The sequence below is a fragment of the Schistocerca americana genome, chromosome 9 (assembly GCF_021461395.2).
Source record: "Schistocerca americana isolate TAMUIC-IGC-003095 chromosome 9, iqSchAmer2.1, whole genome shotgun sequence".
NCBI lineage: Eukaryota > Metazoa > Arthropoda > Insecta > Orthoptera > Acrididae > Schistocerca > Schistocerca americana.
Genome location: NC_060127.1, coordinates 116855207 through 116880083, shown reverse-complemented (window position 1 = coordinate 116880083; position 24877 = coordinate 116855207). Strand labels below are relative to the sequence as shown.

General features: G+C 38.7%; 1 protein-coding gene across 1 annotated transcript in view; it reads right to left on the bottom strand.

Moving 5' to 3' along the window:
- The window catches only part of LOC124550724 (X-ray repair cross-complementing protein 5-like), a gene marked incomplete at its 5' end in the record, with an annotated part of 126777 nt that overhangs the window by 64943 nt on the left and 36957 nt on the right, over positions 1–24877 (bottom strand). Inside the window, 2 exons of the mRNA XM_047125445.1 lie at positions 6330–6513; positions 13793–13936. Of these exons, the coding sequence (XP_046981401.1) occupies positions 6330–6513; positions 13793–13936 (328 nt within the window). The remainder of the gene's footprint in view (positions 1–6329; positions 6514–13792; positions 13937–24877) is intronic.

The window sequence follows — 24877 nt, the reverse complement described above, 5'->3', positions numbered from 1 at the left end:
TAGGCTGTGACTTCCTGGACTTGGCGGCACAGGATTGAGAACTGTACGGTTCCCCTTAATAGGTCATGTGTGCACTACACCAGAGGCTGCTACTCAGGTAGCTGACTGTGTGCAGGGCGCACACAAGGTTTTTTTTAGATTAGGCAACTCTCCATCCAATCCCGGCAATGAAAGCTATAGGAAACCCAGAAGCACCCGTTCTAAGATCAAAAGAAATGCCTCCCACAGGTGTATCAAAGTCCTATTGGTGAACTGCCAAACCATTCCCAACAAAGTGCCAGAGTTTGAAGCACTCCTGGAAAGCAGTGAAGCTCACACAATACTAGGTACAGAAAGCTGGCTGACACCTGAAACTGACAGCAGTGAGATATTTGGGGAAAATTTAAGTGTATACCAAAAGAATAGGCAAATGGGAAATGGAGGTGGTGTATCTATCACAGTAGATAACAAACTCAAATCCACCCAAACAGAACTTGAAGTTGCATGTGAGACTGTTTGTGTGAGACTCCTATTTTTGTTTGTGTGAGACTCCCAGCCTGACGTAACCAAAAACTTTGGAGAAAACCTCAGTTCGCTCGTATGTAAGTTCCCCACTCATACTGTAATCATTGGTGTATACTTTAATCATCCAACAATCAATTGTGAAAATTACAGTTCTGTTAGTGATGGGCATGATAAGACATATTGTGAAACTTTACTAAATACCTTCTCTAAAATCTACCTAGTTTAGATAGTTTGGAACCAAACTCATGATGGAAATACATTGAATCTAATAGCAAGAAATAGACCTAACCTCCTGGAGGACATCCGCATCGAAACTGGTTATCAGTGTTTATGACATGGTTGTGGTAACAATTATTACCAAAGTACAAAAGGCAACCAAAACAAGCAAGAAGACAGATATGTTCAGTAAACTACATTAAAAAAACCAGTAGTGTCATATCTCAATCAGGAAATTGAAACTTACAGCACAGGGCAGGAACATGTGGAGGAACTATCGCTCAAAATCGAGAGAGTTATTGACCATGCACTAGAAAGATATGTACCCAGTAAAACAGTTCACAATGGGAGGGACCCTTGATGTTAAACAGTCACTGTAAAGACACTTCTAAAGAAACAGAGATTACTGCACAATAGGTGTAAAACAAAGTGTAGGGCTATAGATAAATAGACACCGAATGAAACGTGTTTGGCTGTCAAGAGAGCAGTGCATTAAGCCTTTAATGACTGCCGTAGCAGAGTACTGTCAAATGATCTTTCACAAAACCCAAAAACATTCTGGTTCTATGTAAAGACTGCTAGTGGCACCAAATTTAGTATCCAGTCACTAGTGAATAGAACAGTAACTCAAATTGAGGAAACCAAAATAAAAGCTGAAATGATCAACTCTCTTTTCAAATGTTCCTTTACAAAGGAAAACCCAGAACTGCCCCAATTTAATACTCATACCACCAAAAATATCAGTGAAATCATCAGTATTGGCGTCAGTGGTGTTGAGAAACAGTTGAAATAATTAAAATTGAAAAATGCTTTTGGACCCAATGGAATCTATATCAGATTCTACAATGAATTTGCAGCTGAGGTAGCCCCTCTTCTAATTGCAATCTATTGTATATCCCTCAAACAAAAATCTGTGCCCAGTAGTTGAAAGGAAATACAGGTAACACATGTCTGCAGGAAGAGTAGTAAAAGTGATCCACAAAACTATCATCCAATAACTTTGACACTAATTTGTTGCAGAATCTTAGAGCACATTCTGAGGTATCTTGAACAGAATGACCTTCTCCATGTCCACCAGCATGCATTCCTTGACAATGGTTATGTGAAACCCAACACATTCTTGTCTCACATGACATACTAAAACTTCAGACCAACACATCCAGGTAGATGCAGTATTTCTAGATTTCTGAAAAGTATTTGACACAGTATCACACCAACACTTATTGTCAAAAGACTGATCATATGGGGTATCAAGTGACTGGATTGAAGACTTCTTGTAGGGAGGACACAGCATGTTATCTTAGATGGAGAGTCATTGTCAGATGTAGGAGTAACTTCAGAGTGCCCCAGGGAAGTGTGGTGGGAGTCTTGCTGTCCGTATTGTATATTAATAACCTTGCAGACAATGTTAATAGTAACTCAGACTTTTTGCAGATGATGCATTTATCTACAGTGAAGTACTGTCTGAAAGAGGCTGCAATCAATGTTCAGTCAGATACTGAAAATATTTGAAAGTGGTGCAAAGATTGGCAACTTGCTTTAAATGTTCAGAAATGTAAAATCATGCACTTTACAAAACAGAAGAACATAGAATTCTATGAATATAACATCAATGAGTCACAGTTGGAATTGACCAACTCATACAAATACATGGGTGTAAAACTTTGCGGGGATGCGAAATGGAATGATCATACAGGCTCAGTTGCAGGTAAAGCACGTGGTACTCTTCTGTTTATTAGTAGAATACTGGAGAAGTGCAGTTAGTCTACAAAATAGACTGCTTACGAATCACTCGTGCGACTCATTCTAGGATATTATTCAAGTGTGTGGAACCCATACCAAACAGGACTAACAGGGGATAATGAACATATACACAGAAGGGCAGCACAAATGATCACAGGTATATTTGACCCATGGTAGTGTGCCACTGAACTGATCTGGCAGGCTCTTGAATGTAGCCATGAAGGGTTCCGAGAAAGTATACTAACAAAGTTTCAAGAACTGAGTTTAAATGATGACTCTATGTACCGCTCACATTGGGAGGATGAGGATAAAATTAGAATAATCAAAGCAGACACAGAGGCATTCTAACAACCATTCTTCCCGTGTTCCATACATAAATGGAAAAGGAAGAAACCCTAATAATTGGTACAATGGGATGTAACCTCTGCCATGCATCTGCCACTGCCATGTATGGATGTAGGTGTACATTAATCACTTACAACTTGGTAAAACCATCATGACGAAGTACTATGTTGAACTTCTTGACAAACTGAAGCAACAACTAGCCTCCAAATGTTGATGAAAGCTGAGAAAAGGAATCTTGTTTCTGGACGACAATGACCCCCTTCACGGGGTGTCCACCACACAGCAAAAACTGGCAGTTCTGCACTCTGAAATCCTCAAAGATCCACCCATTACACCTAATATGGCCCCTCAGCCTCAAGAAACAGCTGATGGGAAGGTGAATACTGAGGAAGCCAGAAAGGCTGTGGATGAGAGGTTCGCAGCATAAGCAAAAAATTAATTAATTAATTGATTTTATATAAGCTAAGAAGCTGGAGCAAAGATGCCAATAATGTCCAAGTTCAAGGGGGAATATGCTCATTAAGTATATTAATAAATTATTTCAAACCCATAACAGCATTTTTTTTCTTTATAAAACTATGGACTTTTCAGCAGCTGCTCATAGTGTGGTGGCAACTCCAATAACTGCTGTGTTCAAGTGGAACAACATGCTTTTGTTCTGTGCAGAATGGATAATACATAAACATTACTGTTTGTTCTTAAACCATGTCCAAATCAGCCCATACATATGATGCTATGGACCCACAAACCTGGTCAGAATAAATCAAGTTAAGTATAAATATCTTGACAGGAGTTGCGGATTTGGAAATCAATTGATGAGGCTTATCTTTTTTTACCAAACAAATGAAACATAGATAGATTGCACCACTTATATAGCAAATAGCATAATGGCATCTCATTTTGCATATCACCAATAATACACAGTTTCCCATACTCGTAATGTTAGCATCCCCCCTTCCCCCCTCCTCCACTTCCCCTCCTGTCCCATATTCTCTCCCCTTACAAGTCCCTTTCCTCTTTCCTAGTCACTCATCTCCCCCCCCACACAAGAAGAAAGATCAACTACAATGACCACTCAGCAACAGTTAATGGGTCGTACGAATAAAATGGAGAATATACTTTATACTAAAAATATTGGAGAGTATTCGCAGGTTCACGTGAATAAAGTAAGTCAGAGAAAATACTTCATCCGAGAATGTTCTCAGAGTGAGTAAAAGTGTAGGGAAATTAATCAAAACAAAGAACATTCTCCAATTTCATATGAATAAAACTAGAGGGGCTTCTCTCACAAACGGAGAACATTCTCCGTTTTTTGAAATCAGCTTTGTAGCATACTTTGAGCTGAGTAAGTTATGTTGAGGTTAAGTTTTACTGAGATTTTCAGTAAAACTGGCACGATTTACAATGCCTGGAAGGTAAAAGAAGACATATGTAGCTCAAAGAAATAGTGAAGGGAGAAACTGTAGAAATTTATATGGGTTTAACAATAAAACATTATTTGCCCGGTGAACTTTCTCCCCGAAAATCATGAAAGAAGAGGGGCAATCTTCCTAACGAAGTGAAAATTAAAACATTTTTGTTGCTGCTTACCAGAATCAAGTTCTCAGACTGATGTACGTGAAAACTTAGATATACAGCAGACAACTATGTCTGTGACATGTTAATCATCATGTTTTCTCAAAGTATAAATCTTATATTTTGTTATGTTGGAAATGAGCACGCACATCAGAGAAATTAATATCTGGATTATTAAAAACATGGAAATCTGTTTCTCATAATGAACCACATGGGCAACTGCATATGCACTTGACATGCAAGTGGAACATTATGTGTTGTATTTAACTAAAATTATCTCATGTTAGAAGAAACTGACAGAGTTAAGGTTTCGAGTAGATGAAAAGTCATGTAATTTTAAGATTTTGTTCATATAATGTGTTCACCTAACTTCAGCAGTAAAAAAGTTTAATGGATGTTGAAAATTTGGTTACATTGCAAGAAAATGAATTTTTGCAAGCTGTCTGTAATTGTCTCAAATAATTTGTTGCCACACTTAAAAGTAAAATTTAAATGTAGTGCAACTCCCAGAACATATTGATGCCAGCTCCATGTTTTTAACACTGAACAGTTTGCCTGTTTGAGAGGGTTGAATGACATGTAACATTACACATTTTCTGTGCTGGACACAGCAGACAACATACACAAAGAACCTTCTCAAGAAGGAGGGGAAGTCGTGAGAATGTTCTCTTCTTTATTCATACGATCCAATGCTCGCAGTGCAATACTGACAGAAGACAGATGGCAAGATGCAGTAAAGTGAAACATGCAAGAAAAACTCAAATTTATTGCAACTGTCTCAAGCCCTTAAGAATCAAACTGTCAAAAACATGATATGTAGTGTCTTTCTAATGTTTGAACAGCTCCTGATATACACACAGGACAAGTAGGCTGAATCCTAGGGTACCAAGAAGGAAAGGGCTGTGCCTGAGCCATTTCTCTGCAATTTCCTTTCTCTGAGGAGTGACAGTCCTATAACATGTTCATGAGAGCTGCCATAAAGTTTGGAAGGTAGGGAAAGAAGTACTGGCAGTAGTGCAGCTGCGAGGGCAGGCTGAGCATTAGCTGACGGAAGGCACTGGTCCCATATTCGAATCCCTGTCCAGTACACAATTTTAATCTGCCAAGAAGTAGCAAATCAGCGCACCCTCTGCTGTATCCACAGCAGTCTCGACTGCACATTCACTGAGTTACTTTCACACTGTCAGCCTACATTAAGTACAGACACTATGTTGTCAGTCCGATAGTGCATTCAAAGAGTATAATTACTATACTAGTCAGCGAGCAATGAGTTATAGTACAGTGCAGTCAAACCTACGTAATTAATCATTAATATATGCTCAGAGCAGCAGCAGCAATACACAGTCACTAGTGTACAGTTTCAATTGGACATTTGTTGAGTATGGACTACACCACTTGTTCACATAATTTAAATTCATTGTAGTCATGCGAGTTTACTAACCAATATTATTACTAGTGTGAGTTTACTAAATAGATCATCATCAGTGTACACAGTGAAAATAAAATAGCGTGATATGAAAATCTCCTTTGATGATGTGTAAAGCTATTTAAAATTTATTCATAGCATCAAGCAACCATTAATGATTACCAAGAGGAAAAGATGATTTATGAAGCACCTGCCTGGCAGATCAGTGAACTTACTTTGCCTGTCAAAGGAATGAAAATTTAATGAAGGATGAACAATGCATTGTAACTAAGTTGTAAGACTGCCGCAAGTGGATAAGACGTGTCTCGAGAACATGCCACATTAAATAAGTGTCAATCAGCAGTAACTGAAGTAACTACTTTCTCCGAACAAACCAGTTACAAACAACAGAGAGAAATATAACATCAAAAATCATGTATTCATCAAAACTGATAAAAATGGCTGCAAAAATGAATGCTCGAAGTGTTTCAACATTCTGGTTACAACTTTAATCAAAAACAAAAATTGTGTGTTACCCTACCACTTGTGGGCACAATGGTTGCTCCAAGAAAGTAGGCAGAACACACATCTTTTTCATCGACTGCTTCTCCTGTAGCCATGTTGTCTTCATCATCGGCATCGGGATTCAAGAAGTAACTCGTTTCTCGCACATTCGTCGCACTATTGCTGTCTTTGTCCCTAGTGGGTAACGTGTCCTCAGAAATCTAGTCAAAAGAAATTACAAATGCTAAAAGTAAATGATAACAACATTAATGACTTACGAGTAAGAAAAAAATGAGCAAACTAAACTCTGCAAGTTAATGTAGATTTTTAGGAAATTCCAGACCAAATAACTGACAAGACAAGCCACAATACAAAAACATTAGCAATCAACAGAGTCAAAGTAAATATGAATTCAGCAGAGGGCAACGAAATTTGGTTTGCCATTTGACACTTGTTAAGGACGGAAGAACTTTTTGAGAACAAATACAGTAGAACATTTTCATACTAAATAATTTGTGGACAGTACGCCTGAATGCATTGTTCTCTCTCAACAACTACAGAAAAATCACAATCACTGATCACATATACCAGCACAGATACAAATTTAACAGTATCCATAACAGCCTTACAACACGTCACACACAAACTAAAGGGATGAAACTAGATCTGTTGTTAAAAAAAAAGACGGGGGAGAGAAGTTGCGGAAAGACTTTTAATGACAAAAAAGGAGAGAAGTTTTGGAAAGACCTTTGATGTGCAGCAACATATACACTGCATATTTTCGTATTATGAAAGTATAAATTCGAATTGCAACGAACACAGTGCTTTAGTTTCTGGAGCATTGAAATCAAGATTATGATGTCCTCTCGTAAGCCCATTGTATCTCATGCCATGTGATCTCGCCAGCCGACGACAGCAGATATTCAGAGCATAGGACACATGTTATAGTCAGCCAATCGAAACATCACTGTTACGAAGCATGAACACACAAAGAGGAAAAGTTAATGGTTTACATTAATATACATGGTGTAGCTACAAGAAAAGCTAAGCTTTCACATGTAATATTCATCTTTTCTTGCGTGTTTTATACTTTAATATACATCACACAAATGTGCCAGTAAATTTAAAATTATGACATAAATGTCTGGTCTTCTGGGCTCGAAATTCTTTTAAGTGTTCAGCTTTAAATGCTCTAAATGGCTCTGAGCACTATGGGACTTAACATCTGAGGTTATCAGTCCCCTAGAACTTAGAACTACTTAAACCTAACTAACCTAAGGACATCACACACATCCATGCCTGAGGCAGCAGTCCAACCTACGGCTGTAGCAATCGCGTGGTTCCAGACTGAAGTGCCTAGAACCGCGGGGCCACACCAGCTGGCTTAAATGGTCTGCGATTTAGAAATTCATCCCACTTTCTCACATGTAACATAATTCATCTTGCGTAAAAAGAAATTTACTGCGAAAGTAACGTTTTTCGAACCATCGTTCGCAATACTATCCAGAGACTGTTAGAAATAGGTTGGATTTAGCAGTTGCCAGAGAGCACCAGAAAACTGGCATTATTGCGCGTGCGGAACTGCAGTGGTGTACGAAGTCCGCATATTCGCATGTATATAGCACTAAGAGAGCTTACATTACACTATAAAAGAAACAAGACATCAGAGGATACTCCAAGAGCATCGGAATTTCGTAAACCATACTAAAATACATAATTTGGCTTGAAGTGCACATTGTTTTTTTCCAGATTCACAATGAAGTAGGTCCCATCTGATATTAAGCTTTTCAGTGTAGTTTTTGGGATATAAATTTTCTTGGAGTACCAGTACTGTATGATCTCATTTTTGGTTCTTTATTATGGCATAATGCCATACATGGCAGAAGATAACTTGCACTTGAAATTCAGTGAACAATTGGAACTACAAATTTCTTTAGCAAACTTGCAAAAATAACTTCATTGTTCTGCAAGGCGATTAATGCTTGACTGCTAATAACTTGGAAATAAAATAAAATCAGAAAACTGAAATTAATACTATATTTTCGCCCTCCGTAATTATGTGAATGTATTTTAATTCACTTGATAGCTCCTGGCCACAGAAATCCGTTTTGTTTTCATCTGACATGGGAGCTGTAAATGAAGAGGAAACAGCGAAATCTTAAGTGATTTATGGTCACGGGTTACTTGGAGACAAACCTCCTCCCCACTACAACTCAGATAACTCTGCACATGCGCGAATCTGGCAGCTAAGGTGTCCGAGAAAAATTTTTCTCATTTGCACCTGGCTGCTTGCTGCTACTGCCGATACAGGTAACAGCCACACTTCAAGTAGCAGGAAGCGGGAAAAGGTACTGTTCATACACGAGTCAACTGCGCATGCACATGAGCCCGCTGGCAAATGGTCAAACAAACCTAATATGAACAGATGTGACATCACACTCATAGCTAAAGCCTAGTTTACACGGCAGCACTCGGTTGGAGGCAACTGTGCTACCGGCCACTGCGCATGCGCGCAGCGCGTTTGTGCAACTCGTTGGTGAAACTAAACACTTCCAGCGTGTTCCAACTTTGGTTACATTAGTTGCATGTGTTTTGAGGTTATGTGTGTGTGTGTGTGTGTGTGTAGAGTGTACACAAACTGAAATATGAAGCGGGGAGCGAAGAATAATGTTCGCTTTTTGGATATCTATGATTTGCATAGGTGTTTGTGGGATTTCAGTGATGCTGATTAGAAAAATAAGCAACAAATGGTACAAATGGCTCTAATCACTACGGGACTTAACATCTGAGGTCGTCAGTCCCCTAGACTTAGAACTACTTAAACCTAACTAACCTAAGGACAGCACACACATCCATGTCCGAGGCAGGATTCTAACCTGCGACCATAGCGGCAGCGCGGTTCCATACTGAAGCGCCTAGAACTGCTTGGCCACAGCAGCTGGCAAAAATAAGTAACATATTGCTACTGCTGAGACCATCATGTGTGATTGTAATATAGATGGTTTGACAACATCTGTGTTGCAGGGCAAAATTTATTGAGTTAAGAGCACATATACAACTGAATTAAGAAAAATACAAGGTAGTTTAATTCTAGCTGTGGGAATGCTCTCATCTACAAGACTAAAATCCCATCGTTCGAGTTGGCCAACTCATTATTAAGGAATATTGTTGACAGGAGGGAAGGCTATACAAATTCAAGAAGCTGCATTCTTTATTCAATATTCATCTATTTAAAACATCGCTGCAGAGCTCCCCATTCACATATGTTAGAATTTTGAAACATTGAAAGTGTACAGAGCTATCTTCAGGAGAGAAGTTTGCAAACCAATCTCTTCTTAATGCGGCCTGCTTCGAATAATTATCGTTGCTAATGTTAATAATTATCACTGTTAATATTGATAATTATTGGTGTTAATGAAAAAGCGTCATCACCAACTAAAACCATATCTTATAGCATGCCGAGTGTTCTTGATTGTAATGCACGCAATATGATATGTAATTTCAGTTCTGGTGACAGTGCTTCATGCATTACAGTATCTTTATTACTTATCGCATAATTAACTCTACTTAGAAGAAATGGGACCAGTTCTGGTGACATTCTAAAATAATTAAAAGAACTTCTTGGATCTTCCTTTATAAATTATTTCAGCAAGGATGCTGAGCAACCGAGCTGACGTCTTTTCTTCATCCAGTCACGAGTCGAAACACGTTTCTTATTTTTTTCTTATGCAACGATTCCACACAACAAGCTTTAACTCCATCACAACTCATGCGACGTGCAGCTGCCACAACTGTCATTTCAGACACAACTCAGGGGGACACAAAACGACGAAACTGAATTGTATACTGGTGTTGCCGTGTCTACAGTCATATATGAAACCACTAGCGTGCAACTCATTCCACGCAACAGGTGGCGCAACCCAACGTCGTCGTGTAAACTATAGGAACTCTACTCATAGCAAGCAGTTTATTTGTACGAAGTATTACATAATCTTCGCCCTACGGCCTTTAACATATTTTTGCTGTTTGCAGATGCTTGTGCGTGCACAGTATTTTTTTGTTGTAAATGGCGCATTTCCTTTGCCACTGAAGTTTTTTTTTCCCCCTCTCGTTTACATTTTATTGCTGCAGTATCATTCTCTAGTAGCAGGATAGAGTAACATTCTTTGCTAGAGAATCAATTCTTACCAGTCAAAATTACAAAAATTTAAGTGAAAGCTAAAACAATGAAAAATTCCCAGAATTCTGAAAAATTCCCAGGTTTTTCCTGGTTTTCTCCTGGATGAAAAAATTCCCGGATTTTCCAGTTGTCCCGGGTCATATACACCCTGGATGAATTTTTTTTTATCATTTTTGAAAGTCACAGAACGCTATTTTTTCTGTCATATTACCAGACACTACTGATGTAATTATGAAGAGTATCTTCTCCGCTCCAGCTACCTGTATTATGTAAATATTTATTACTAACAATATAAAAAAATGCATTTTTATACGTTTTTATGAATCATTTACTTGAAAACCTCCATCCAAAAACTTTTGAGAATTGCACAAAATACTGTTTGGTTAATGTGTTAGTAGTCAGTGCAGACACAGAGGGCAATAATTTTCTGTGTAAAGTGTTAAAAATTATTCAACATTCTGCATATTTCACAACACTGACTTTCTAGTGTAAAATACAACACTATTTCCAGCACTCTTCTTTTTATAACAAACAAGTGAGGACTTGAACATAAACCATTCTGCATTGTGTTTTGTGTTTGGTTTGAACTTTTTGTTGGATACAGTGTCAGTGAGGAAATACAGTAGTGAAAGAGTGAGATGTGTGGACTATGAAAAAAGACAAAGTAGATGGTATATAACAAAAGTGAAAAACACTTCACAGTTGTTTGAAATCTGCCAGAGGTACTGCAGAAATATCTTGGTCCTCAAATAACGGTATTAGCATCACATCCATAGTGCAGGATATTTTCAGCAACAGGGCATGGAAAAAGTGCGTGTTATGGGGTAGGCCGTCTCTGTCAACATCTTGCAACAAGATTTAATCTCGAGCACGAAACTGTTGATGCGAAGAGTGGTCTGCTATTAAGTCTGTGGTAGGAATTCAATCAAGTCACTACTGGGTTGCATCCCAAAGTGGCACATACATTGCAAGAAGGGTTCTCCACAAAATGCAGCCTGTTACTGTGTGTGTGAAATGCAGAAACCACAGTATACATTACAAGACTTCGTAGCGAGCCACTTCATTTCTTGAGTGTACGACAATCAGTGGTGGGTGGGACAGATAATAAGTGTCCTTTAGGACACCTCATGGTCCTGATAATGCTTTCAAACTGCCATCATCAAAATATCAGTGTGCAGTGTTCCCATTTCCCAAGTAATGCTCTTGTTGGATCATCCTTGTCCATGTGCAAATTTAGCTTGGCTATACACGTTCAATGAGAAGCAGATTAGAGAGGGGGAAAAAAAAACACCTCTTTTCAATAGTGTAGTGTTGATAGTTACACTGTAGGCAATTCTACTTCAGGGAAATTAATGAAGAAGTAAAATCATGACAGAAGACAATAACAATTTGTGAATAATATTATAAAAAGAAAAATGGGTGTAAATATTCTATATGACACTTTTGTTATAAAATGCTTATGAACCAAATTATGAATTGCTTTCCCACTCACTTATAATGTTATTTTAACAGCCAAAAGCAGAATGATTTCATTTAATAATGAAGAAGTATTGAATAGAACTGGAGGGACAAGAAATTGTTGGCACAACTTGACTAAAAGAAGGGACTGGTTGATAGGATACATTCTGAGACATCAAGGGATTACCAATTCAGTACTAGAGGGAAGTGGGGAGGAGGGAAGGGTAAAAATTGTAGAGGGATGCCAAGAAATGAATACAGCAAGCAGATTCCGAAGGATGTAGGTTGAAGTAGTTATTCCGAGACAAAGAGGCTTTCACAGGATGCAGCAGCTTGGAGAACTGCACGAAACCAGTCTTTTGGACTGAAGACCACAACAACATACAAACCACAATCTGTGATGGGAACTGGATATTTTCCTTTACATATTTTCTGAATGTGCCTCACTCACAGCTTCAACATGAACCAAACAGACAGTATTAAGTGAATATTGTAAATATGCACTAGTTCTCATATAGAAGTAGCAAAGCAGCTGCAGGTTTTACTGTGTAACAACATTCAAGCCATGGTTATTGTCTCCATATAGCTCCCAAAAATTTCTCTGTTAATACGAGGGTAAGTCAATTATTATCCGAAATTTAGTTACGTTTTTGTTTATTTTGGTAGATTGTCAGTTTATGTTAATGACGCATGCTTTGTTTATTTGTTGTTATATCTTTGCAATTTTCAAGCTGCTAGGTTAGTTTTGTTATCACTACCGTCCTGTTAATCATGGCTGCTCCGCTGTATATTTGCACCAAAGATGAGCAATGTTCAGTGATCCATTTTTTGTGGTCGGAAGGCGTATCAGGGGCCGAAATTCATCAAAGTCTTTCGGTACAGTACGGGAACAGTGTTTTACCACAACGGAGTGTCTACGAATGGATTGAAAAATTCCAAAATTGTGGCACAAACTACTGACGAAGTGGCACATCATCTGCAAATTAGTCACGGTTCTGCCTACGAAATCATCCACAACAGACTTGGGTTTCATAAAGTTTGTGCAAGATGGGTCCCGAAACAACTCACACAGTTGCATAAACAAACGCGCTTGGACATCTGAAAAAAACATTTGGACCACTGTGATAACAAAGGGGACAACTTCTCACACAGTATCATTACTGGTGACGAAGTATGGATCCATCATTATGAGCCGGAGAGTAAACAACAGCAGAGTATGGAATGCAAACATCCAAATTCGCCATGCAAGAAAAATTTCAAGACCCAACCATCTGCAGGAAAACTGATGCTTACAGTTTTTTGGGATGCACAGTGTCCAGCACTGGAACATTATGGGGAAAGGAGCACAACAGTAAACAGTGTACGTTAGAGTGAGATACTTACTGCTAGGCTAAAGCCTGCAATTCGAAGCAAACGCTGAGGATTGTTGTCAAAAGATGTTGCGCAACAATGCCCGTGTCCGCATACTGCTGCCCACACTGCTGAAACGCTCCAGAAACTGGGTCATCCACCATATAGTCCCGATCTTGCCCCCTCTAACTATCACTTGTTTGGTCCACACAAGTAGGCCTTAAGGGGCCGTTAATTTGCCTCGGACGAAGCAGTAAAAGAAGCGGTGCATTCCTGGCTCGCAGGTCAACCGAGAACCTTCTTTTATGAGGGCATCAGGAAGCTTGTACAACGATGGACCAAGTGCATTGAGAAGCAAGGAGACTATATTAAAAATGATGTTCTTGTAAATTTCCTATTTGATTACAATAAAATTTTATAACTACTTTATGGATAATAATTGACTTACCCTCATAATTGTATTAAGAGAATAAACAAACTATGGCAAGGCCGCAGTGATAGACAGAACTTACTTTGCAGTACCCAGACAATGGTATACGGATGCCTGGCCCTATCTCCAAGATTATATTCCATGGGTTTGGTTTGACACTCTTCTTCTGCAGGTGCAACAGATGCTTTATTGCATCCTTAAAATTGCACACCTTAGACTCATTAACCTATAAAAAGAACGACAATAAATTAATATTGACAAACACTGTTGCCGATATCTGTCGAATGAGAATACAGAATTACATGTCACAGTCTTAAAGTGGCCTATACTACAAAACAAGGATGAACACTGCTCATATTCCATCTCCACGGTGGCTTTTCAAACTAGAAAAAAGAATTCCCTGAGAATTCCAGGTATGGGGTGGAAGATAGCGTCATTAAAAGCTCCTCATGCATTAACGGGGAGTGGGAGGAGGGGAAGGGGTATACAGCAGTAACGACTTTTCTTTCCTCTCAGTTGACATATATTAGCCATAAGTAGTAGTTTAACAGCAGTTTTTTTAATATCGATAATTTATATGGAATAATATTTTAACACACTTTGAAATATTAAGACTTTTAAAATTTGTGACTTATAATACTCATTAAAATTAAACAATGGAAATTCCAGGCAGGAGATGCTGGAGTCAGCAGTCACGTGTGCATGAGGCGTGCTTACTTGTGTGTACAAACGGTGTGTATCTCTCTTTTACTAATGAAGGCTTTGGGTTAAAGCTTTATGTGTCTTTTAATTGTGTCTCTCTTTTACTAATGAAGGCTGTGGGTGAAAGCTTTATGTGTCTTTTAATTGTGCCTGTCTGCAACTTAATGTGTCTTCTTTCTGGTAAGTAGCAACCTGTCATTAAATTAAATTTGAATACTAGGTAAAAAATGCAGTATTCCATGAGATTTTATGAAATTCCTGAAATTCCTGAAATTCCCTGAGACTTCCCCGAATTTGCCAGGTAAAATCTAATTATCTGTGAATTTCGGATTTTTCAGAAGAATCACCGCCCTGATCTCCCTCATACAGAAAATAAGCCACCTCATTCCCATTTAACAACGCCAGGGTGCATAAATTTTCTTGTCGCTCATAGATATACAACTGTGTACCTTTGGAAACAATTTTAGTGACAGCCTCTTATTCTGTCACAAAAGGACCTGCTGGTTTAACACAGCGAAACCTCGCTTAACAAGTGCTTCCCATAATGTGCAATTTGCATAACAAGCAAATCAAACTGTAAAAAAATTACTCGCTTGTCAAGCGATGTTTTGCATAACGACTGAGGAGGATTCAGTGTGATGTCACCAGCTGTTTGCGCGCAGCAGGGGGAAATGTTTAACAATGTGAACACCTTTGATTGTCGGCAGTGTCATATGAACAATGTCTTTAGTACATCCTGCAGTCCGAGTATAGCACTCTTTCTGTTACTATCTTAGCACAGCTTGGGATCACACATTTTTGTGAACTTGTGTTCACACAGTGCTTTTTTGTGTGCACATTTTAATAATTGTCATAGAAATGTCCCAAATGTAAAGCCGCAAGAAGACAACCGTAAGAGAAAGCAAATGACCTTAGACATGAAACACAAAATTATGAAAAATGCGAATGTGGTGTGAGCACTGCTGATTTAGCACGCACATAAAATCGGTCTGCATCAACTGTTTGCCCTATCCTCAAGAACAAGGAGATAGATGCTTCAAAGGGAGTAACAAGAGTATCGAAACAATGGTTCCATATTCTGGATGATGTCAGAAGATTGCTCCTCATACGGATAAATGAAAAGCAATTGCAAGGTGACAATATTAACGAGACATCATTTGTGAGAAGGTGAGAATGGTTTTCGCTGACCTCATTAAGACGACGCCAGGATTATTACCGGCCGAAGAAGTGTTTAAGGGAAGCCATGGATGGTTCGAGAATTTTAAGAGAAGAACTGGCATCCATAGCATTGTGAGGAGCGGCGAAGCAGCTATCTCCGACTCAAAGACAGCAGAGAACTTCAGCAGCAATTCACGATGCTCGTAGATTCTCAGGGTTATCCGTCACATCAGGTTTTTAATTATGATGAGATGGGTCTACTCTAGAAAAAGATGTAGCAGTAAAGGAGAATGCACTGCCCGGTCACAAGCCAATGAAATAGTGTCTCACACTGCTATTCTGTGCCAATGCAAGCGGCGATTTGAAAATCAAACCACTGCTTGTTTACCATTCAGAAACTTCATAGGTCTTCAAGAAGTGTGAAGTTCAGAAGAACAGGTTAAATGTGATGTGGAGGTTGAACAACAAGGCTTGGGTGACACGTAATCTTTTTTGTGATTGGATCAATGAAATGTTTGGTCCTTCAGTGAAAAATATTCACTTGAGATGAATCTGCCACTCCATGTCTTGCTTGTTATGGTCAACTCCTGCCCATTCTCCAGGCCTACAAGACCACCTTCTTGAAGAATTTCTGTGCATCAAGATCCAATGTCTGCCTTCCAAACACCGCTCCGATACACCAGCCTATGGACCAGCGGATTATTGCTAACTTTAAGAAGCTCTGCACTAAAGCACTCTTCGAGCATTGTTTTGAATTGACTGAAGCTACTGAACTCACTCTCAGAGAATTTTGGAAATATCGCTTCAACATTGTTGCTTGCATCAAAATGATTGTGAAGGTGTGGGAAGGGGTTACCAAGAGAACTCTCACTTCTGTTTGGAAGAAGCTTTGGCCGGAGTGCATTGTCAAATGTTACTCTGAGGCATTTGAATCAGTACCTATGGAAACTGTAGTCAACCAGACTGTGTCTCTGGCCAAGAGCATGGGGCTAGAACAATGACGGATAACAATGATATTGATGAGCTTATGGAAGATTGCAGCCAAGAAATGACCACTGAAGAGCTTAGAGAATTTCAGGGTGTTTCACACCAGGAAGCTCTGGAGAGGACTACTTCTTCTTCTTCTTCTTCTTCTTCTTCTTCAGAGGAGGAGCAGGAGGAGGAGGAGGAGGAGGAGGAGGAGGTGGAAGCGGGTAACAGCAAAGCAGTAATCTTCTGACACAATAAGAGAAATCCTGAAAGCCTGTGAACCGGTAGATTGAAAATCACCAACCCAATAAAGCAGTTGCTACACATGCTACGAACTTATTTGGTGACAATGCTGTGTCATATTTTCACCAAGTGTTGAAGCATTGGCAGAAACAAATGACTATAGATAGCTTCCTGGTAAAAAAGAATTAGTTATGTATTATGAGTTATAAAGTATGCAATACTGTATGTATAATTTTCTTTGAATAAATGGTATGAATAAGATAAAACTTTTAGTACTTTCTCTGCATGGAATGCATTACCGTATTTTACATTAATTTATATGGGATAAATTGTTTTGCTTAGCGAGTGTTTCACTCTTCAAGTAAGATTCTGGAACAAATTATGCTTGTCATGCTAGGTTCCACTGTAATTACATATCTCTATAGCTTCATGTGTGTGTGTACTAAGGTTCAGATTTCCCTTCCCTTTCGGCAGTAACTGTTCATGCGCTTGGTTATCTGCTGTCTCAGTTCTTTGGAGAATTTCTTCTCCTTTTCTGTGACTTGGGTGTAACCTTTCTCATCCATTTCTTAATATTACTTCTGTATGTAGTCCTCTTGTGTATAGTGCCCTGACATTACCAGATTAGGTTGGGTGTCCTCTGACTTTGTCAAGGTATCTGGTATTTGAATGGTGGGGATAGAGACTCTCGTAGTACATCAGTATCCCTTTTGTCAATCCACTTGGGTGCAAGTGTTCTACATGGCCACAAAAGTTCATGAGTTGTTTCATTATGACGTCACTCACGGGTTCACTGAGACGTTACACCTCCACATTGCTCCACATCTTCCACCCGCCATCACGGTTCTCCTAAGTCCTACTACTTTTCTGATGAATCGGCATTCTCTGAACTCCAGTGTGATAATTATTTGTTTGTAATTTCTGCTACCAGACACTTTTAATTTATTTTATGTTTAATCTAACATAATACAACACATTTCAAACATGTTCTGTTCATCACCAAGCATGCATGCATGCATGCGTTACTTAAAAATAATTTGTCTTAAACTAAATTAACCTAGAACTGTTTGCCCATTGTTCACTATTGTAGTGGCTGGTGTGGCATTTGGGGGGGGGGGGGGGGGGAGGGGGCCAGTGGATGGCCAGATATCGATGTCAGTTACGTCTTCTGCTGATTTTTCCTGTTATTGGTTATGTATGACATCACAGCCTGTATAGGATGCAGACAGATTTGCATCACTTGTGCGTTGCGAAAATCGTGTGAAAGGCTTTTTATGACAGTTGATCACTTGCAAATTTATCCCCTTGTAGTACCAATGACCTAAAATAACTGTACTGTGGTGACAGATTTTGACATTTCTGCTAATATTTCTATTATCATAGAGTTCAGTGATAGGGTGATAGCCCTGTACGCCATTTCCAATTTAACAATGTGAGCCTTACTTTCTTCTTTTTCTCTGATGTCCTCTGCAATGATTTCATTGAGGTACTTAAGTTTTGGAATCGGATAATGTGGCCAAATTCACTGTCAAGGACGGTGGCACTCATATCAGTCATAAATCCTGACTTTTCAAAGGAGATTTGCAACCATCTTTTTCTGTTCATTTCTTCAGAATTTCAATCTGGGTGCACGCTGTATCACTGTTTGTGGAGAGTATGGCCGAGTCATCAGTAAATGCCAAACAGTCAATACTGACATTTTGCCTCTTGCTTTTTCCTAACTTCATGCCATGGTCACGTCATGGCTTGCTCCGTGTGGCATTCTGTTATGACTTTCTCTAGAACCTGGTTAAAGAACATAGGTGATACACTGTCTCCTAATTGCACACCAGTTTTGATATCGAATAGATCTAAAGCTCTTCCAGAATTTCTCCTTGGACTGAGTGTCAGTAAGCATCTGTTTGATGGGAACATGTTAAAATATTTATTAATTAAATGAATCAACAAGTTTACTGTTACCAGTCACTGTTTATTGATTTCCACAACGCATTTCAAAGGTTTAAACATGTCGTGGAGATAAATAAACAGTGACTGGTAACAGTAAACTTGTTTCATTTAATGTCAATAACAGTCATGGTAAAGCCTAACCTAAAATGTTCGCATTTAAAATTTTTATTAATCATAGAATGCAGCCTTTCATTGCCAGTATTTGCATTTTAGTGATATTTTATGTCCTAAACCAATAAAACAAATATCACCAATAAGTATTAAATAAGTATTTAATTAACCATTAGAAATGAGACACACAGATTGGGAAAGAGGAGGGTAAGTGTGGGGACAGGTTGGCAGGACTGCAGCTTTAAACAAGTAATTTTTGGACAATATGGCTTTCTTACATGCCATAATTGCAGTCTTTTTTTTTTTTAATTTTCTGCTATCAAAAGTTTTGAAATACCATGTAGTGATTCTAGGTCAAGTGGTCTATGGGTCCCAACTCTACCATCTCTGAGTTTGTTCAAGTTTTACATGTAGGTTTGCTAAACAACTAAAGGAAACTATGAAACTTTCCAGCTCACAAGTTTTAATACTTTTCTCGCAAACTCGATTCAGTGCCTCATCATTAGATATTTGATGTATCCATCTAATCTTTGACCTTCTTCTATAGCACTGTATTTTAAATGCTTCTATTCTTTCCTCCCCTGAACTGTTATTGTCCAAGCATCACTTCTATACATAACTACATTCCAGACACATACTCTGTCTCTTTCTCAGAAAGGCTTTTCTTGTTACTGCCAGGCCTAATTTTGTATCCACTCTGTTTCAGCTGTTATCAGTTACTTTACTGCCCAAACGGAAACATGGACCAACTACTTTTAGTGTTGTATTTCTAAATCTAATTCCCTCAGCATCACCTGGTTTAATTTGACTACATTCCATTGCCCTCATTTTATTTTTGTCAATATTAATGTCAGAAGCTCTTTTTGAGACACTATCTATTCTGCTAGCCAGATATTCCAAGTCATTTGCCATCTCTAGAATTACAGTGTCATAGCCAAACCTCCCTGAACTTTAATTCTATTTCCAAACATTTCCTTGGTTTCCAAACTGCTTGCTCAATATACAGATGGAATAACATTGGGGATATGCTCCAATTTTATCTGACTTCCTTTCCTCAACTACCGCTTCCTTTCCAAGTTCTTTAATTCTTATAACTGCAATCTGGCTTCTGTACAAGTTGCTTCCCTTGAGTTTCAAAAAGTGCATTCCAGTCACATTGTCAAAATCTTTTTCCTAAACCTATAAATGCTACGACCATAGGTTTCCATTTCTTCAGTCTATCTTCTAAGATGATTCATAGGGTCAACACTGCCTCATGTGTTCCTACATATCTCGGGAATATATATTGCAAAGAAATGGAATAGTTTTGTCACAGGAAGCCTCCCAAGGATCTTAATAATTCTGAGGGAACGTGCATTTCTCCAGGTACCTTGTTTCGACTTGGGTCTTTCAGTTCTCTGTCACATTCTGCTTGCAGTAGGCTATCATATCTTCTTTCAATTCTTCATCAACCTCCTCTTCCCATTCCATGATATTGTCTTCAGGTTCATTTCCCTTGTATAGCTCTTGTACACATTTTTCAATTTTCTGCTTTCTCTCAGTGCTGACTTGTGACTTGAGCTCTTAATATCCATACTGACGATTCTCTTTTCTTTAATTTCTCTAAAGGTTGGTGCATAGGTTTGTAGCATTTTTCTTTTGCATATTGATATTCTGGTTGCTATGGGATTACTTCTCAATTGTCATTTTTTATTTGTAGTTCACTGTTGTTTTTTCAGTTTACGTACTGTCATTTTGTCATTTGGAAATACTGGGTGGAGATGTGGATGCTAGAAAATGGGAGTGTCAAGTGGAGAAATTAAAACATTTCCGACATATTCTTCTTTTTGAGATCAATAAATGGACAGAGCATGGCAAGAAAATTATTTTCTTGTTTTAAGGAGGATTGTTTTGACATTAGTGACTCTCCAAGCTCAAGAAGACCTTCATTGTTTGATGAAGATTGTTTAAAGACATTAATCCACAATGATCCGTGTCAGTGTACCCAAGAACTGGCAAATGCGATGAACTGCGATTATAATTCCACCATTTTGCGACATTTGCATGCAATGCAGAAGATTCCAAAATTGGACACATGGGTACTACACTCTCTACGCCAAAATCACAAAAATCAGAGGGTAGCTGTATGTGCACCTCTGTTTGCTTGTCCCCAATTGGCTTGTGACCAACACCAACCATTACTATCCTGTATCATTACTGATGATAAGAAATGGTGTCTTTATGCTAACATTAGGAAAGGAAAAGAATTGTTGAGCAACAACTCCCAGAACAAAGACCTGTGTGTATTCACAAAGCATACTGTTATGCATCTGATGGAACAGCGATGGTGTGGCGTGCTATGAATTACTTCCTGAGGTGCAAACATAACTGCTCACATTTACTGTCAACAACTGAAACATTTTGCATATGCAATCCAAGGACAACGAAGGAAACTGTGTGAAGTGATGTTACTCCATGTTAACAATTGCCATCATTCTGCAAGACTGACAAAAACACCATACAGGATTTGGGTCGGGAATTCATTCCGCTCCCACCTTATTCACCTGACCTTGCACCCTCAGATTTTCACGTTTTCTGTTCTCTATCAAACAATCTTTAGTGAACTTCCTTTCTGATGAAAATGTGTTCTGAACAAGACTAGATGATTTCCTCGCAACAACAACACGTAATTTCTACAGTCGTGGAATCGAAAAGTTACTCTATCATTGGCGGACTATTGTAGATTGTGAAGGAGAATATATTAATGATGATGAAGTTCTCTGTTACGTGTATCTTTTGTGTTTATTAAACATATGGAAAAACGCTACGAACTTTATCATACTCACATATACCCCTAAAGCTTTGCATTTCTCTCCTCCAGCTATTCCTGTCTTGCAATTTTGTGCCCTCTCTCCGGGAACTGTTAACCTCACATAAATTAGACCAAACAAAATGTTAGTATGTGTGCTATTGTGTGTGGTTAATTATCCAAATAACTTGCAGTCTTCCAAAGAATAACCGCACGTATACAGCTGTCTTGCACCTCATTTCAGTTAACACCACACTGGCTGTTGACCTTATGGCCAGAATATACAAGCCCATGGGGCTACACCTGTGTGAATTCTGTCAATCAATTTGCACATTACATGTGGCTCATTGTCACACATCACGCGTCCCCTATGTCAGTCGGATATCACTCACAGTGAGAACTACAGGTGACTCCCTCTCATCCTTGGGTCTGCATGATCTGTCCTGCCTTTCTTTTTAACCTTTCCCAACCTATTGGTATGTAGTTTTATCTCTTTTACTTTTATGTGACAAGATTGGAGACCGCTGTATCTTAGTGTTGTTTGTTTTTAGTCTTGTTACCAGGCCTGATGTGATATATAAGGCACTTGAACAGTGTCAGATGTTGATTGATTGTTTTGAGGGATCTGGAGATGCCGCATACATGTGTGAGACAGCTCTATCAGCACCTGACCGATTGAAAGGGACCTCACTGTGGGTTTCCATTTGGCCCAATTGTGCAAAACATCCACACATGTGGGGCATTTGGATGTGACACAGGCCCAGTGCTGAACTGGGAGATGGGCACATGCGTACTCCTAGTAGTCCAAATTCCACCACCACAATGGAGGCCCCCAGGATGTATACACAGGGGGTGGTGTGTGTGTGTGTGTGTGTGTGTGTGTGTGTGTGTGGGGGGGGGGGGGGGGGGAAGAAAAAAAAAAGAAAAAGAATAATAATAATTATAATAATAAATAAATAAAAAATCCCTGATTTTTCCCATATAACCCGGTTAAAAAATATACTTTTTCCCATGCGAAAATACGCTTTTCCCAAGCTATGCGACAGTAGGCTTTCCATAGATTTTCCCTCGGAACTGTAAAACTTATCAATCCTTTGAATGGCGTTAACATTTTATACACTTTGGATGGGGGGAGGGTGGGAGAGGAGTTTTGGAAAGACCTTTGATGTGCAAGACATGTACACTAAATATTTTCATATTACGAAAGTATAAATTCGAATTTCACCAAACACAGCGTACTAGTTTCCAGAGCATTGAAATCGAGATTGCTATGCCATTTTGTGAGCCAATCATATCTTATGCCACGTGATCTCACCAGCTGACGACAGCAGATATTCAGAGCGTAAGACACGTGTTGTAGTCAGCCAATAGCAAGAACACTGTTAAGTAGCGCGAACATACAAAGAGGAAAAGTTACTGGTTTACATTAATACACAAAGTGTACCTACAAGGAAAACTAAGCTTTCAAATATAATATTGGTCTGGAATATTAATAAGCTACAAGACAAACTAAGGTTTCACATGTAATATTGATCTTTTTTCTTGTGTGTGTTATACTTTCACATATCACACAAATGTAGCAGTAAATTTAAAATAATGACATGAATGTCTGCTTTTCCGGGCTTGAAATTCTTCTAAGTGGCTAGTCCTCAAAATGTTGAGTATTACACAAGAGTCAAACACTCTGTCATTTAAGAAATTCATCACACATTGTCACACGTAACACAATTCATCTTGCGTAAAAGGAAATTTACTTTTAAGGTAACGCTTTTCAAACCATCATTCGTAATACTTCCCCGAGACTGTTAGAAATAGGTTTGTTTTAGCAGTTGCCAGAGAGTGTCAGAAAACAGGCATTATTGCACATGCGCAACTGCGGTGATGTAAGAAGCCTGCATGTTTGTACGTATAAAACATTAAGAGATCTTACATTATGCCATAACGGAAACAGGACATCAGAGGATACTCAAAGACCCTCGAAATTTCGTAAACTATACTAAAATGCATAATTCGGTTTGAAGTGCACATTGGTTTGTCCAGATTCACAATGAAGTATGTCCAACCTGATATTAAGCTTTTCAGTGTGGTTTCTGGGATGTATATTTTGTTGGAGTACCACTAATGTACTATCTAGAGTTTGATTCTTTATTATGGCATAATGTCATAAAAGGTAGGAGATGAAAATGTGGACTTAAAATTCAGTGAACAACTGTAACTAGCCAATATTGTGGAATGAAACACTTTGTTTGATTGCCTCAGCAGAAAGATTAATAAAGCCAAATGTCTTTAGCAAACTGACAAAAAAACTTCATTGTTCTGCAAGGCGATTAATGCCTGACTGCCAAAAATGTGGAAATAAAATAAAATCAGAAAACTGAAACTAATAATATATTTTTGCCTTCCATAATTATGTGAATGTATTTTAATTCACTTGATAGGGCCTGGCCACAGAAATCCGTTTTGTTTTCATTTGGTGTGGGAGCTGTAAACAAAGAGGAAACAGCAGAATCACTTAACATAAACATGGGTCATGTGGAGACTAACCCCCTTCTCACTATAACTCAGACACCTCTGTGAATGTGCGAATCTGGCAGCTATGGCGAGCGAGAAATAATTTTTCTCGTTAGCATCTGGCTGTTTGCTGCTACTGACGGTGCAGCTAAAAGCCACATTTCAAGTAGCTGGAAAGTACTGCTCATACGCAAGTCAACTGCGCATGTGCACGAGCGTGCTGGCAATTGCTCAAACAAACTTAATGTAAACAGCTATGATGTCACATTAATAGAAAGCAGTTTACTGTTACAAAGTATTGCATAGTTTTGTTGGCGGACACTTGTGCATTCCGGTGTTTTTTTTGTTGTACATGGCACATTTCCTTTGCAATTAAGTTTTATTTATTTATTTTTTCTCTCGTTTATGTTTTATTGATGCAGTATTATTCTCCAGTAGCAGGATACAGTAGCATTCTTTGCAAGAGTATCAGTTCTTACCAGTCAAAATTACAAAAATTTATCTGAAAACTAAAACAATGAAGAATTCCCAGAATTCAAAAAAATTCCCAGATTTTTCCTGGTTTTTCCCGTGTTTTTCCCGCATTTGCCAGTTGGCCCGGGTCATGTACAGCCTGGATCCAGATATTGTGCACCAAGCAAATCGTAATCCCTTCACTTCGGCACCTGCCATCTGACAAGGAACATCTTGAGTGTGAGATCACAAATTCAATCTTTAGTAAGGCTCATTTGAAAGTAT